At 51.4% G+C, this 14,236-nt stretch overlaps 1 protein-coding gene across 1 annotated transcript in view; it reads right to left on the bottom strand.

Moving 5' to 3' along the window:
• Nucleotides 1-11,319, bottom strand: part of LOC137439875 (transmembrane protein 132D-like) — a 60,224-nt gene extending 48,905 nt beyond the window's left edge. The window contains exon 1 of the mRNA XM_068136073.2: nucleotides 11,134-11,319. Coding sequence (XP_067992174.2) covers nucleotides 11,134-11,209 — 76 coding nt within the window. The 5' untranslated portion in view covers nucleotides 11,210-11,319. The remainder of the gene's footprint in view (nucleotides 1-11,133) is intronic.
• Nucleotides 11,320-14,236: the final 2,917 nt, after the last annotated feature.

The following is a 14,236-nucleotide window of genomic DNA, read 5'->3' as shown; positions in this document are numbered from 1 at the left end:
GCTGGCCATGAGCGCGGCCTTCATGGAACGGTGGAACCGCTCGCACAACCCGTTGGCTTGGGGGTGGTAGGCCGTGGTACGGTGGAGCCTGACCCACAGGTTGCGGGCGACCGCGCCCCACAGCTCGGAGGTGAACTGCGGCCCGCGGTCTGAAGAGATGTCCGCCGGTGCGCCGAAACGGGTGACCCAGGTGGCGATGAAAGCCTGCGCCACGTCGGCGGTGGTGGTGGAGACGAGGGGAACGGCCTCCGGCCACCTGGTGGTCCTGTCCACCATGGTGAGCAGGTGTGTGAAACCCCGTGATTTGGGGAGGGGGCCCACCAGGTCCACATTGACGTGGTCGAAACGCCGTTCGGGCACGGTGAAAGGTGCCAGCGGGGCCTGGGTGTGTCGGTGGACCTTGGCCTGTTGGCAGGCCATGCAGGTGCCGGTCCAATCGCGGACATCCCGTCGAAGGCCGTGCCAGACGAATCGCGCCGACACCAGCTTCTGGGAAGCTTTCCGGCCCGGGTGGGAAAGGCCGTGGAGGGAGGCGAAGATGCGGCGTTGCCAGGTAACGGGCACGATGGGGCGAGGCTGGCCTTGGGAGACGTCGCAGAGCAGGACAGTGTCCGCGAAGGGGACGTCGGCCAGGCGGAGGCCCATGTCTGCCGCCCGGAGGGCTTGCACCGTGGTGTCGGTGGTCTGGTCAGCCGCCATAAGCGCGAAGTCCACGCCGAGGTGGACCGCGTTCGCGCTGGCCCGAGAAAGACAGTCGGCCACGGCGTTGTCTTTGCCGGCGACGTGCCGGATGTCCGTGGTAAACTCCGACATGGCGGAGAGGTGGCGCTGCTGGCGGGCCGACCACGGGTCCGTGACTTTGGCCATTGCGTAAACCAACGGCTTGTGGTCAACGAAAGCCGTGAAGGGTCGGCCCTCCAGGAGGTGGCGGAAATGGCGAACGGCCAGGTGTAGACCGAGGAGCTCACGGTCAAACGTGCTATATTTGAGCTCGTTCGGCCGGAGTTGCCGGCTGAAAAAAGCGAGTGGCTGCCAAACCCCGTTCACCCATTGCTCATGTACGGCGCCCACCGCGTAGTCAGAGGCATCCGTGGTGAGGGTGATGGGAGCGTTGAGCACCGGGTGAGCGAGCAGTGTTGCGTCGGCGAGGGCCCGCTTTGAACTTGTAAATGCCGCGTCCATGGCTGCGGACCAGACGACGTCGTGTTTGGCCGGCTTGCCCCGGAGGGCTTCATAGAGGGGCCGCATGAGCTGAGCAGCGCGGGGCATGAAGCGGTGATAGAAATTCACCATTCCGAGGAACTCCTGCAGGGCCTTGATGGAGCGGGGACGCGGAAACGCGGTGATGGCCTCGACCTTGGTAGGCAGCGGCACGGCCCCGTTCTTGGTGATGTGGTGGCCCAAAAAATCAACGGCCGTTGTGCTGAAGTGGCATTTGGCCGGGTTGACGATTAGGCTGTGCTCGCTGAGGCGCCCGAACAGTGTTCGGAGGTGGAGGAGGTGCTCGGCCCGGGACGCGCTGGCGACGAGGATGTCGTCCAGGTCGACGAAGAGGAACGGTAGGTCGCGCAGCACACCGTCCATCAAGCGCTGGAATGCCTGAGCCGCGTTCTTGAGGCCAAATGGCATTCAAAGGAATTCGAATAAGCCGAACGGCATGATGACGGCCGTTTTTGGGACGTCGGCCTGCCTGACAGGTACCTGGTGGTATCCCCGTATCAAATCGATCTTCGAAAAAATGACCCGTCCTGCCAAACGGGCGGAGAAGTCTTGAATGTGCGGGATCGGATACCTGTCGGGGGTGGTAATGTCGTTAAGGCGGCGGTAGTCGCCACATGGGCGCCAGCCGCCCCCCGGCTTCGGTACGATGTGTAGTGGCGAAGCCCACGCGCTATCGGAGCGTCGCACGATGCCGAGGTGTTCCAAAGCGTCGAACTTGGCTTTGGCCACGGCGAGCTTGGCTGGGTCGAGGCGGCGGGCTCTGGCGGCGACCGGCGGGCCCGTAGTTGGTATGTGGTGCTCCATACCATGTCGTACCGCGACGGCAGAAAACGTCGGCTGCGTGAGGGCCGGGAACTCCGCGAGCAGGCGAGCAAACTCGTTCGCCACCGGGAGGGCGCATGCTAGCTCGGTCGGCGCGGAGCTGCTCAACGTGCATGCCAGGGAGCTGAAGGTCTCGGCGTTGACGAGGCGACGCCGTTTGACGTCAACCAGCAGCCCGTGTGCGCAGAGGAAGTCGGCGCCCAGCAGAGCCATGGGCACGCTTGCGGTCACAAAAGTCCAATGAAAGCGCTGGCTGCTGAAGCAGAGGGTGACGTTGCGTGGGCCGAAGGTGCGGATGGCCGATCCGTTGGCCGCCACCAAGGAGGGGCAGCAAACCGCGGACTGCCTGTCCTGATCGGAGGAGGGTATGACGCTCAGTTGGGCGCCGGTGTCACACAGGAAGCGCCGTCCGGACGCTTTGTCCCTGATAAAAAGTAAGTTGCCTGTGTGGCCGGCGCTCATGGCTGGTAATGAACGCCGGCCCGGCCGTTTCCCGACTTGCCGAAAGTGCACGGGGGTCGGCATGTCCGGGCCTTTTGTCCGAACCTGGCATGGTAGTAACACCATGCCTGGTCAGGTGGAGGCCCCGGTCGTCGTGTTGGAGGCAGTCGGCGTGGCGTAGCGGCCGCCAATTGCGCCGGCCGTTCGGCCGCCGACCGTGCCGGGTGCTCGGGCGCCATGGGCGTTGCTTCGGACGGCGGCGGGCTCCAGGTCGCTGCCCCGATGCGTTGGCCTGCCGAGGAGATCTTGCCGGCTTCCCTGGTGAGGGCGCGGGGATCCGTGATCTGCATGCTTGCCAGGGCGAGGCGTACCTGGCTCGGCAGCTGACGGAGGAACAGCTCTTGAAAAAGAAAATCCGGGGCATGCTCCCCGAGCAACGAGAGCATGTAATCCATTCGCTCGGACAGGCGCGTGTCGCCGAGCTCGGGCAGGTCGAGCAGGCGCCGTGCGCGTTCCGCCGATGAGAGCGCGAAAGCGTCGAGGAGGAGCTTCTTGATCGCGCCGTACTTGTCAGCGGCTGACGGGTGCTGGAGGAGGCTGAGGGCGCGGGCCGCGGTGGCTGAGCCGAGTGCTGCTACCACATGATGGAAGCGGGTGTCGTCGGCGGTGATGCCTCGCAGGGCGAACTAGGAGTCCGCCTGGGTGAACCAAACCACCGCGTGAGCCTCCCAGAAGGTAGGCAGTTTGAGGGCAACTGCCGTGTCCATGTCGGTAGGTCACCAATGAAGGAGCTGTGCTCCAACTCGAATCGAAAGAATGGACGTGCCAAAAAGCTGGAATTCGTCCGAGTTTCTTTATTGCATCAAATCAACTCGGGTAAAACTGAAAACTCCGTTTATCGGGCAGCATTATATACAAGCACTCGAATATCTCATGCCGGAGCGTTTGCCCTTAAAAGGCGCGACTGGGCATGTCCGGGAGACCTGGGCGAGTCTGGACATGCCCGGGAACGGCGAGACTGGGTGTCGCCGGACGGGCCGGGCGAGCCCGGGAAAGGCGAGTCCGGGCATGCCCGGGAAAGGCGAGACTGAGCGTCTCCGGGCGGTCTGGGCGAGCCCGGCACAGCGATCGCTCCGTGGTTGCGTCCTCGGCAGGTGTAAGGCGATTGTGTATGTTCAGCGGCAACCGCTACAATATCATCGGTGATGTGGTATACCAGTCATAAATATTTTGATCGAATGCCTTATTCTAAAAATCTGAAATTGCATGCACCTGATCAATGACCCATTTGTATTGAAATATTAAATTTATGACATCATAGGTCACATGCTTTGGCAGCCATATTGGACTTAACCTAAAACCTTTAAAAAAAAACATCTTCTCCCAAACCACCAAAGCAATCGACTCAAAAGTTTCTGCGTATCATCGACTCGGCATGGTGATTAAAAGTTGATCACGAAAACGCCATCAGTCACATGGTGTGGCAGCCATAATGGATTGAAGGAAAATATTAAATAATTATATCTCAAGAAACAGCTTACCCTATCGATGCGAAACTTTACAAATGTCATCTAACACCATTGCTGCGTATACGTTGAAAATGATGACGTTGTCGGTCACGTGGTTTGGCAGCCATCTTGGATAGAAAAACGAACCTTTCCAATCAACAAAAAACTTCACAAATGTGGTCCCCCACCCATACATATGCAGAGTGTACATTTTTGATTTCACATGTCACGTGGTTTGGCAGCCATATTAGCTTGAAAGCCAGTATTTTTTTTTTTAACCCTCTTCTCTGAAACCGCTTCACCGATCGATGTGAAACTTGTCATGTTTGGTAAAAATGTAATACTTGAGAACAGCTGGAAGGATTTAAATCAAAGTTGTTTATTTTTAAGTTAGTCAACGAGGGCATCTACCCATTGTCACGGGCAAGGACTACGCCGGAGGTATATTGGTGACAGTCGCATTGCTCTAGTTATGCATATTTCAATCAAACTTTGTTACCTGCGCCATTGAAGGTGGGCGGAGGTTATATTTTCATCAGTGTCCGTCTGTTTATCTGTCTGTTTCTGTCTGTGGACAAGATATCTCAAAAAGTTGTGGACGGATTTAGAAAAAAAACCTGGCGGACATGTTGGGTGTACGACAAGGACGAATTGGTTAGATTTTGGTGAAGACCCGGATCCGGATAACATATATTTTTTAAATTGTCGAAGTTATTTTTCCCCATTGACAGATGGAGGCAAATATGACATGCAGTACAGTAAAGCATGATATCTCAAAAAGTTGTGGACAAGTACTGACAAAACTATGTGGATGAGTTGGGTAATTGACAATAATAAGCCGATTCGATTTTGGTTTAGGTCCGAATCCAGATCCGGCCTATCAGTGGGATACAAAACATAATCTGTTCAGCCTGGAGGAGGTATATGCTCTACAGAGTGCCATTCTAGTTACCCTCATCAGATGAGAGGGTATTGTATTTGGGTCCGTTTGTCTGGTTGTTTATTACTTGCGAAAATCGAAGTTCGGTCCTGTGTGTTATTCTATCTCTGTTTGTTTGTTTGTCTGACTGACTGTCTGTATGTCAATCACCTACAGGTCAGAATTTTCAACCAATATTCATGAAACCTCACCAAATAGTGGTGTTGGTCATATGCAAGAAGCCTATTGATGCTGAGGTCATAAGGTCAAATGGTAAACATACTGTAGGTCAACGGTCAACAACATAGGTGGAATTTCTAAAATCTTCAATTTTCACCTGATTGATTTGAAATTTGAACATATTTGCAAATCAAGTCACTGAATTCAACCACCAATTATTTTTAGGGTCAAATTTGTTTTAGGGGATTTCGCAAGTACAGTACTGTGCTCTGCAACACGTGTTTCTTGTTTGTTTGTCTGTCTGGTTGTCTACACATAATTTGCCAAAATAAACTACAATTTTTACACATGATGTTTTTTCAACTGAGTACTTCAAAGTATGTACAATTACAATGTGAGTATGTCTATAAAATACATACTTTAAAACCACAAAAAAGTCTGGGTGAGAGTGTGCAATCTTCACTCGTTCTAGTTAAAGTTTGCTTTCAACCAGAAGAGAGTGGTTTACTATTCATCGTTATTGATGTTCTCTATTACATGCCAAGAGACATGTATGTATGGTAACATATTTGCAGTGGCACATGTATCGTGACACATGTAACCATCAATGTATGGTGACAGGTTCACACTCAATATATTGGGATTTCCTTCTTGTTGAAGTCAATAGCAAGAATTTGCAAACTGCTCAGGAAGCCTCATCTCGAACATGTCTCCTGGTTATCATTGCAGCATCACACTGCAGTTGGCACCATGACGTATCCATGGTTCATGGTTTTCCATGTTTTTTTCCCCATGCTTTTCCATGGTTTTTCCACTTTTCCACTTGGCTGGCAGTGCCCATCTCCTCCTGGGCACACGTTGGGTTAACATCACTCTGAAACTTTTATTCTAAGACTTGAAACCACACCTGCAGAGCACCGAGATCACCTGGGTGAACAGGTGCATATTCTGATTGAAGTCAAATAAATAAAAACTTCAAGAAAGTCTACTTCCTCTGACCTATCCCATCAGGTCTGTAAAGGTAGATTTTAAACACCTTTGTTCAACCCTCAATTCCTTGATCATGATGCACAATACAACGGTTTAAGTACCGTGGCAGACTTCGTGGGTTCACAACCTACAGAGTCAACCGATTTATTCTGCTCAAGAAATGGGATCAAGAATACCATCTTTGATTCCACTATATATGTAAATAATCTGTAAAGTTGTTAAGCTAATAATACAATTTCAGGCTTTTGGTAAGCACATGCGAATTAAAGAATATGCGGATTAGAATTTTGCACGAATGCAACGGCATTCACAAGATTTCACCTTCTGGCCTCTGTGCCTTTTGGGCACAGCAGTGAGATCAAACCCAAGGATCTCGGAGCGTGAAAGTGCGGATTACAGCTGATAGCGGTGACCAATGGCCAGTGAAGTCGATTCCCAGTGTATCCATCACAGCCGTTGCATCTCAATTGAGTGCCACTTACCATGGAGTTTGAGAGGGCTAGAAGGGACAGCTTCCCGCAGTGAACATCATGTTCAGGATCGGTACATTTGACGTGTCTTGATTAAACAAGTCATATTTTGTTGAGAATTAATTAGTAACACATCGAATGGGACGAGGACGACCATTGTACTGTATTGCACGTGCTTGTACATAAAGTCCAGCAGTGCCTCCATCATTAGTGGAGAGATGACTCTTTTTTAGAACCTGAACATTTGGATTCTCAGAATATTCTTGCAAATTCTCCTTCAAAGATGCAACTGATTACGATGATGTCAATTCACTGTCAGCCTATGCTTTAGCTTTTGATCCACTCGTGACGTCACTGTACATGTGTGTCATTATTATCGTCATATCATTATTATAGTTATCAGGGCAAGAGAGTGCAGCACACATTCACTAATTAACCAGGTTAAATAATGGCGTGAGTTTGAACTCCCTCTTTAAAACTAGCGACAATATTACGCAAGCATCACCAAAAAACCAGCAAAATTTCCAAAACAAATTATTAAACCAACGACCAAATGTCGGCATTATTTTGTGAATGCCGAAGAAGAAGACAAATCATGCATCACAGCCATATGTCTTCGTGCGATCCCTATTAATCCCCCGCATAATTGAACACCTGCCCAGGTGCACGTGACGGACAAGACGCAAAGCGCACGCTACCGCAGCATCTGCTGCAGCACCTGGAGATGCCCGTGAGTTTCTGCAGCCGAAAGACCCGCAAATTACTTGCAATTTGAAGGTGCTCGTTAGGAGCTGGTGTGTGTGTGCTGGAGACACGCATCGCCTATCCTGACCTTTCCCTCGCCAGAAAAGAACAAAACAATACAAAGCCTGCTGAGTGATGGCAAAGGAGAGTTTTGCTTATTTCAGCAGCTAGCAGGTGAGAGATTTCATTCCACGGATGCTGAGCAGTAATGGCAATCCATCTGCAGTCAAAGCACAATGACCGTAGGAAAATGGCCATAGGTCACGATGAATGCACAGGGTTTAGTGGTGAAATATACAAAGGTCACGGTCAATGCACAAAGTTAGCGGTTTAGTACGAAAGAGCTTCGGTTTGCGACACAAAGGCTCTGTCGAAATTCATAAAGTCAAGCTTAAATGCACATAGTTGGGGATTAATTGCGCAAAGGTCCTGTATTAATGCACAAAGGTCAATGATTAATGTGCAAAGTTCGTGTATTTATACACAAAGGTCATGGATAAACAAAGGTGGTGTAACAATGGGCAAAGGTTGTGGATCACTGCGGAAAGTTCAGGCTGAAATGAACAAAGGTCAGGGCCAAATGCACAAAGGTCGTGGGACTGCACACAATTAATGGACAAAGGTCACAGATAAACAAAAGTGGTGTAACAATGTGCATAGGTTGTGGAATAATTCTTAAAGTTCAGGCTGAAATACGCAAAGGCCAGGTTCAAAAGTACAAAGGTCATGGGATAATACACCTGATTAATGAGCAAAGCTCGTGTATTTATGCACAAAGGTCACAGATAAACAAAAGTGGTGTACCAATAAGCATCGGTTGTGGATTAATGCGTAAAGTTCATGCTGAAATGCACAAAGGTCAGTGTCAAACACAAAGGTCAGGGTCAAACGCACAAAGGTCAGGGTCAAACAAAGATCACGGCCAAAGGTCAGGGTCAAACACACAAAGGTCAGTGCCAAATGCAAAAAGGTCGTGGGACAATGCACACAATGAATGCACAAAGGTCACGGATAGACAAAAGTGGTGTAACAATGTGCATCAGTTGTGGATTAATGCTTAAAGTTCAGGCTGAAATGCCCAAAGGTCAGAGTCAAATGCACAAAGGTCATGGAATAATGTGCACAACTAATGCAGCACAAAGGTCATGGATAAACAAAAGTGGTGCAACAACGGGCATCGGTTGTGGATTACTGTGGAAAGTTTAGTATGAAATCCACAAAGGTCAGGGTCAAACACACAAAGGTCATGGATAAACAAAGGTGGTGTAGCAATGGGCATCAGTTGTGGATTAATGCTTAAAGTTCAGGCTGAAATGCACAAAGGTCAGGGTCAAAAGTACAAAGGTCATGGGGTAATACACACAATTAATGTGCAAAGCTTGTGTATTTATGCACAAAGGTCACAGATAAACAAAAGTGGTGTAACAATGGGCATCGGTTGTGGATTAATGCATAAAGTTCAGGCTGAAATGAACAAAGTTCAGGGTCAAACACACAAAGGTCATGGAATAATGTGCCCAATTAATGCAGCAAAAAGGGCACGGATAAACAAAAGTTGTGTAACAATGCTCATCGGTTGTGGATTACTGGGAAAGTTTAGGCTGAAATGCACAAAGGTCATGGTCAAATACACAAAGGTCAGGGTCAAATGCACAAAGGTCAGGGTCAAGCACACAAAGATCACGGTCAAATACACAAAGGTCAGGGTCAATCACACAAATGTCATGGTCAAACAAAGGTCATGGTCAAACTCACAAAGGTCAGGGTCAACCACACAAAGGTCATGGTCAAACGCACAAAGGTCAGGATGAAATGCACAATGGTCATGGTCAAACACTCAAAGGTCAGGGTCAAACACACAAAGGTCAGGGTCAAATGCACAAAGGCCAGGGTGAAACACACAAAGGTCAGGGTGAAATGCACAAAGGTCAGGGTGAAATGCACAAAGGTCAGGGTGAAATGCACGAAGGTCAGGGTGAAACGCACAAAGGTCAGGGTCAATGCACAAAGGTCCGGGTGAAATGCACAAAGGTCATGGTCAAATGCACAAAGGTCAGGGTGAAATGCACAAAGATCAGGGTCAAATGCACAAAGGTCAAGGTGAAACACAAAAAGGTCAGGGTGAAACGCACAAAGGTCAGGGTCAAACGCACAAAGGTCAGGGTCAAACGCACAAAGGTCAGGGTCAAACGCACAAAGGTCAGGGTCAAACGCACAAAGGCCGTGGGACAATGCGCACAGGGCGTGCTCGAAACTCGTGATTAAATTGTCCGCAGTCATGGTTTGATGCTCAAACGGATTGGTTTAAGAGACTATCTCCTGTATCCCTGCACCGCGAAGTTCGTGACGAATTGAGCGTTTGTATGGAAGGAACATCCCTTGAATTGCCGCTATGTCAGAACGAGGTCCGGATATTAAGCCAGGCCGTTATCAGCTTCAGTCCATATTGAAACTCGTCTTAAAAAAAAAAAATCTTTTTCATATTGCGGTATTTGCAATTCTAATGAAATGTATTAATTCTGTCCAGGGACGGTGCATGTGCTAATGATGGGGGCGAGAACTCGTTCAAAACCTTTCTGCCTCGATTGAAAATGTCAACCTGAAGTTCACGCGCAAATTGCTCCTGGAAACTTTATTCTGGGGGTTGAAAAAGGATTTTTTTTTCCTGACAACATGTATGCGCTTCAAAAAGATCCGTTTCGAACATGCATCAAGCCATGACATCCATGAGTCAAATATGATGGACGGAATGGTCGGGATGGACGGAATAGGTCGTGATCTCCGAGCATCCGTAAACCCACAAGACGAGTTGCACCTGCGAGCAGACGCAGCCGCCTGTGAATGATTCGTACAAAATACAAAATACAAAAGGCCCAGGACAGCCTAATTACAGAGAAGGGTGTCGCACTAGAGAGACACGGGTGTTGCAACCCTGTCATCAGGCTTTTTATAACACCGGTGAGTTGGAGTGTGGACGACTGGCAAAGGCAACGTGAACGTCCGAATCGCTCCTCGCCAAGAGACCTGGGATTTAGTGGCTCTGAGCATTTTGAGTAGAGAATCAAGCAGCCCTGAGTCCTTGTCTCGTCGCAATGAACGACGACGTGTGCCATGGCTTCGTGATATTTATACTTAATCAATGGGGGGGGGGGGCGCGATGGCAGAGTACGTGTCGCGAGCCCGAGGGGGGCAAACTGCATTGACTTCGCCGCATCGGTCCGACTCTCTGTCTCTTTGTCGGATGCCCGAGAATCGTAAAACCCAATGGCGTCGTTCGTGCGGTCTTGTTGTTGACACGTCTGTGGGGTCTACTGGGGGGCACAAACCGGCACAGGGACGTCCCACGGCTGCTCCAGCCCCGAAAGCAAGAAGACACCCAAATACTGACGGGTAATTGTTCGAAGATCGGATGCGCAAAGTTGAGACAGTTGAAGTCACACGCTCTTTGCGCATTGGTGATGATAAGCCCTGCGCTGCTTATAATAAAGAGTTCTGGGTGCTGAAAAGCTTCCACCTCGCCATAATGAAGATCCGATTTGTCGTGATGTTCCCAGAATGAGGAGCACACTTATCGGATCTTCGCTTCATTGAGAGCGGAGTTCCTTAACGCGCACTGACGGAAGAAGCGTCAGGAAGTCGGACCAAGGCGTGCTCTTCCCAAATGGTCCTCTTAATTGAAACCCCTTTCCCCTGTTTGCATATTTCGAAGCGTGATGTGATACCGCCCTCCCCCGGATGCTACAGGACAAGGACGGCGGACAAAATGCAACGGGTCACGCGGAGCGCGGGACGGACACGGCCCCACGCGGACGAGACGTGGGACGGGCGGCGCGCTTACCATGAGCGAGCAGCAGCAGGAAGAGCGGAGCCCGCACGGTGCGACCTGGCACGCACGGACCTCGGCCGAGGCGCATCTTGAGCGCTCATGCCAGCCGGGCCGTCTCGGCGGCACGGCACGGCACGGCTCGGCACGGCATGAGACGGCACGACACGTGAAGAGGTGACACCTTAGGCAAAGTGAACGCTCGTGCTCACAGTGCGTGCGTCGAAATGCGCAGCACGAGGCGTCGTGGGACGGGGTGAGGCGGGGATTAGCAGCTGCGCCTTTTTATTTTTTATTTTTGTTAAAAGCGATGAGCACAGCAAAGCACGGCACGGCACGGAACGTTGAAGCACAGAGATGCACGGCTGGCGGTAAGTTGTCTCTCTGGGCGGTTCCTGCCTTCGCGCATCAGAGCCCAGCCACGACTACCCTCCCAGCGTCAGAACTGCATGCGAGGTGACTTGGGCACAATGAATGCGATGCATGGACGGGGTGGGTGGGACTACAGGATGGATCGATAGGGTGGATTGACAGGGTGGATCGACAAGATGGGTCGACAGGGTGGATTGACAGGGTGGATCGACAAGATGGGTCGACAGGGTGGATTGACAGGATAGGCCGACTGGGTGGGTCGACTGGGTGGGTGGATAGACGATGTGAGTGGACTGGGCGAGTAAAATGGGTGGGTGGATAGACTGGGTAAGTGGACTGGGTGGTTGGATGGGTGTATTGACTGGGTCAGTGTTTGCTTTGCACTGCGTGGGTGGACTGAGTAGATGGACTCGCTGAGTGAACTGGGTAGATGGACTCGCTGAGTGGACTGGGTAGATGGAATCGCTGAGTGGACTGGGTAGATGGACTCGCTGGGTGGACTGGGTAGATGGACTCGCTGGGTGGACTGGGTAGATGGACTCGCTGGGTGGACTGGATAGATGCACTCGCTGGGTGGACTGGGTAGATGGACTCGCTGGGTGGACTGGGTAGATGGATTCGCTGGGTGGACTGGGTAGATGGACTCACTGGGTGGGTGGACTCGCAGGGTGGACTGGGTAGATGGACTCGCTGGGTGGACTGGGTGGATGGACTCGCTGGGTTGACTGGGTAGATGGACTCGCTGGGTGGACTGGGTAGATGGACACGCTGGGTGGACTGGGTAGATGGACACGCTGGGTGGACTGGGCAGATGGATTCGCTGTGTGGACTGGGTAGATTGACTCGCCGGGTGGACTGGATAGATGGACCCGCTGGGTGGACTGGGTAGATGGACTCGCTGGGTGGACTGGGTAGATGGATTCGTTGGGTGGACTGGGTAGATGGACTCACTGGGTAGATGGACTCGCTGGGTGGACTTGGTAGATGGACTCGCTGGGTGGACTGGGTGGATGGAATGCCTGGGTAGACTGGATCAGTGTTTGCACTGGCTGGGTGGACTGGGTGATTGGACTGGATGGGTGGACAGTGTGGTTGAAAGGATGTATTGACCGGGTAGGTGCTTGGACTGGATCAGTGGTTGCACTCTGTGAATGGACTGGGTGGGTGCTCAGACTGGGTGGGTGCTCAGACTGGGTGCGTGCTCGGATTGGGTGCGTGCTCAGATTGGGTGCGTGCTCGGACTGGGTGGAGTCGGTGGGTGTTCAGACTGGGTGGGTGCTCTGGGTAGGTGCTCGGACTAGGTGTGTGATTGAACTGGCGGGGAGGACTGTGTGGGTGCTCTGGGTGGGTGCTCGGACTGGGTGGGTGCTCGGACTGGGTGGGTGCTCCGACTGGGGGTGTGATTGAACTGGGTGGAGTGGGTGGGTGTTCAGACTGGGTGGGTGCTCGGACTGGGTGGGTGGACTGGGTGGGGCTCTGGGTGGATGTTCGTACTGGGTGCGTTCTCAGACTGGGTGTGTTCTCGGACTTGTGGGTAGGTGGACCGGTTCGATGGATGGACCAATGCAGTCATGCAACGAGCAGTGAGAGAGCCATTTGAGTATCGATCTTCACAGTCGTACGTATTTGACTCTTCCAGCGAAGATCTCACCCAGTGTACCCATTCAAAAATAGAATAAAATAAAACAAGGCATCACAATATCACATGTGACTTTCACAGGAACATTATCAGCATTCAGTGGGCATGAAACGAATGCTTATTTGCCTTTCGATCAGCGAGTTGCAAAAACAGGCAAGCAGCCATTATCAGGTGTTTACGATTTGGACCCAAAATGGGCAAAGTTATAGTAAGTAGCATGTGAGCACGAGCGATACAAGGCACCGTGTGTAGCAAATTTAAAAGGAAACTGATGAGCTGCTCAGGCAGATAAATTGGAGGTGCTAATGTGCCACCACTGGCCTTTTCGAGCAAATAAATGTGTAATTATAGTTTATGGAGGAAAGTGTTTCTGTAATTGTGCATTTACATTTCAATGGGTTGTTCAGCTCGAAACTTGCACCACTCGAAACTTGCACCACGTCGCAGGAAACTTGCACCAGGTCGCAGGAAACTTGCATCACATCGCAGGAAACTTGCACCATATCACAGGAAAATTGCACCACGTCGCAGGAAACTTGCACCACGTCGCAGGAAACTTGCATCACATCGCAGGAAACTTGCACCACATCACAAGAAACTTGCACCACGTCGCAGGAAACTTGCACCACGTCGCAGGAAACTTGCACCACGTCGCAGGAGACTTGCATCACATCGCAGGAAACTTGCACCACATCACAGGAAACTTGCACCACGTCGCAGGAAACGTGCATCACGTCGCAGGAAACGTGCACCACGTCGCAGGAAACTTGCACCACGTCACAGGAATCTTGCACCACGTCGCAGGAAACTTGCATCACATCGCAGGAAACTTGCACCACATCGCAGGAATCTCGCACCACATCGCAGGAAACTTGCACCACGTTGCAGGACACGTGCTCCACATTGCAGGAAACTCACACCACGTTGCAGGACACGTGGTCCACATTGCAGGAAACTCGCACCACATCACGGGAAACGTGCACCACGGTGCAGGAAACTCGCACCACATCGCAGGAAACTCGCACCACGTCGCAGGAAACTCGGACCACATCGCAGGAAACTCGGACCACATCGCAGGAAACTCGCACCACATCACAGGAAACTTGC

Source organism: Myxine glutinosa, chromosome 14 (assembly GCF_964187855.1).
Source record: "Myxine glutinosa chromosome 14, kmMyxGlut1.1, whole genome shotgun sequence".
Lineage (NCBI taxonomy): Eukaryota > Metazoa > Chordata > Myxini > Myxiniformes > Myxinidae > Myxine > Myxine glutinosa.
The sequence above is the reverse complement of the archived record's forward strand: the minus strand, read 5'-3'. Positions and strand labels throughout refer to the sequence as shown.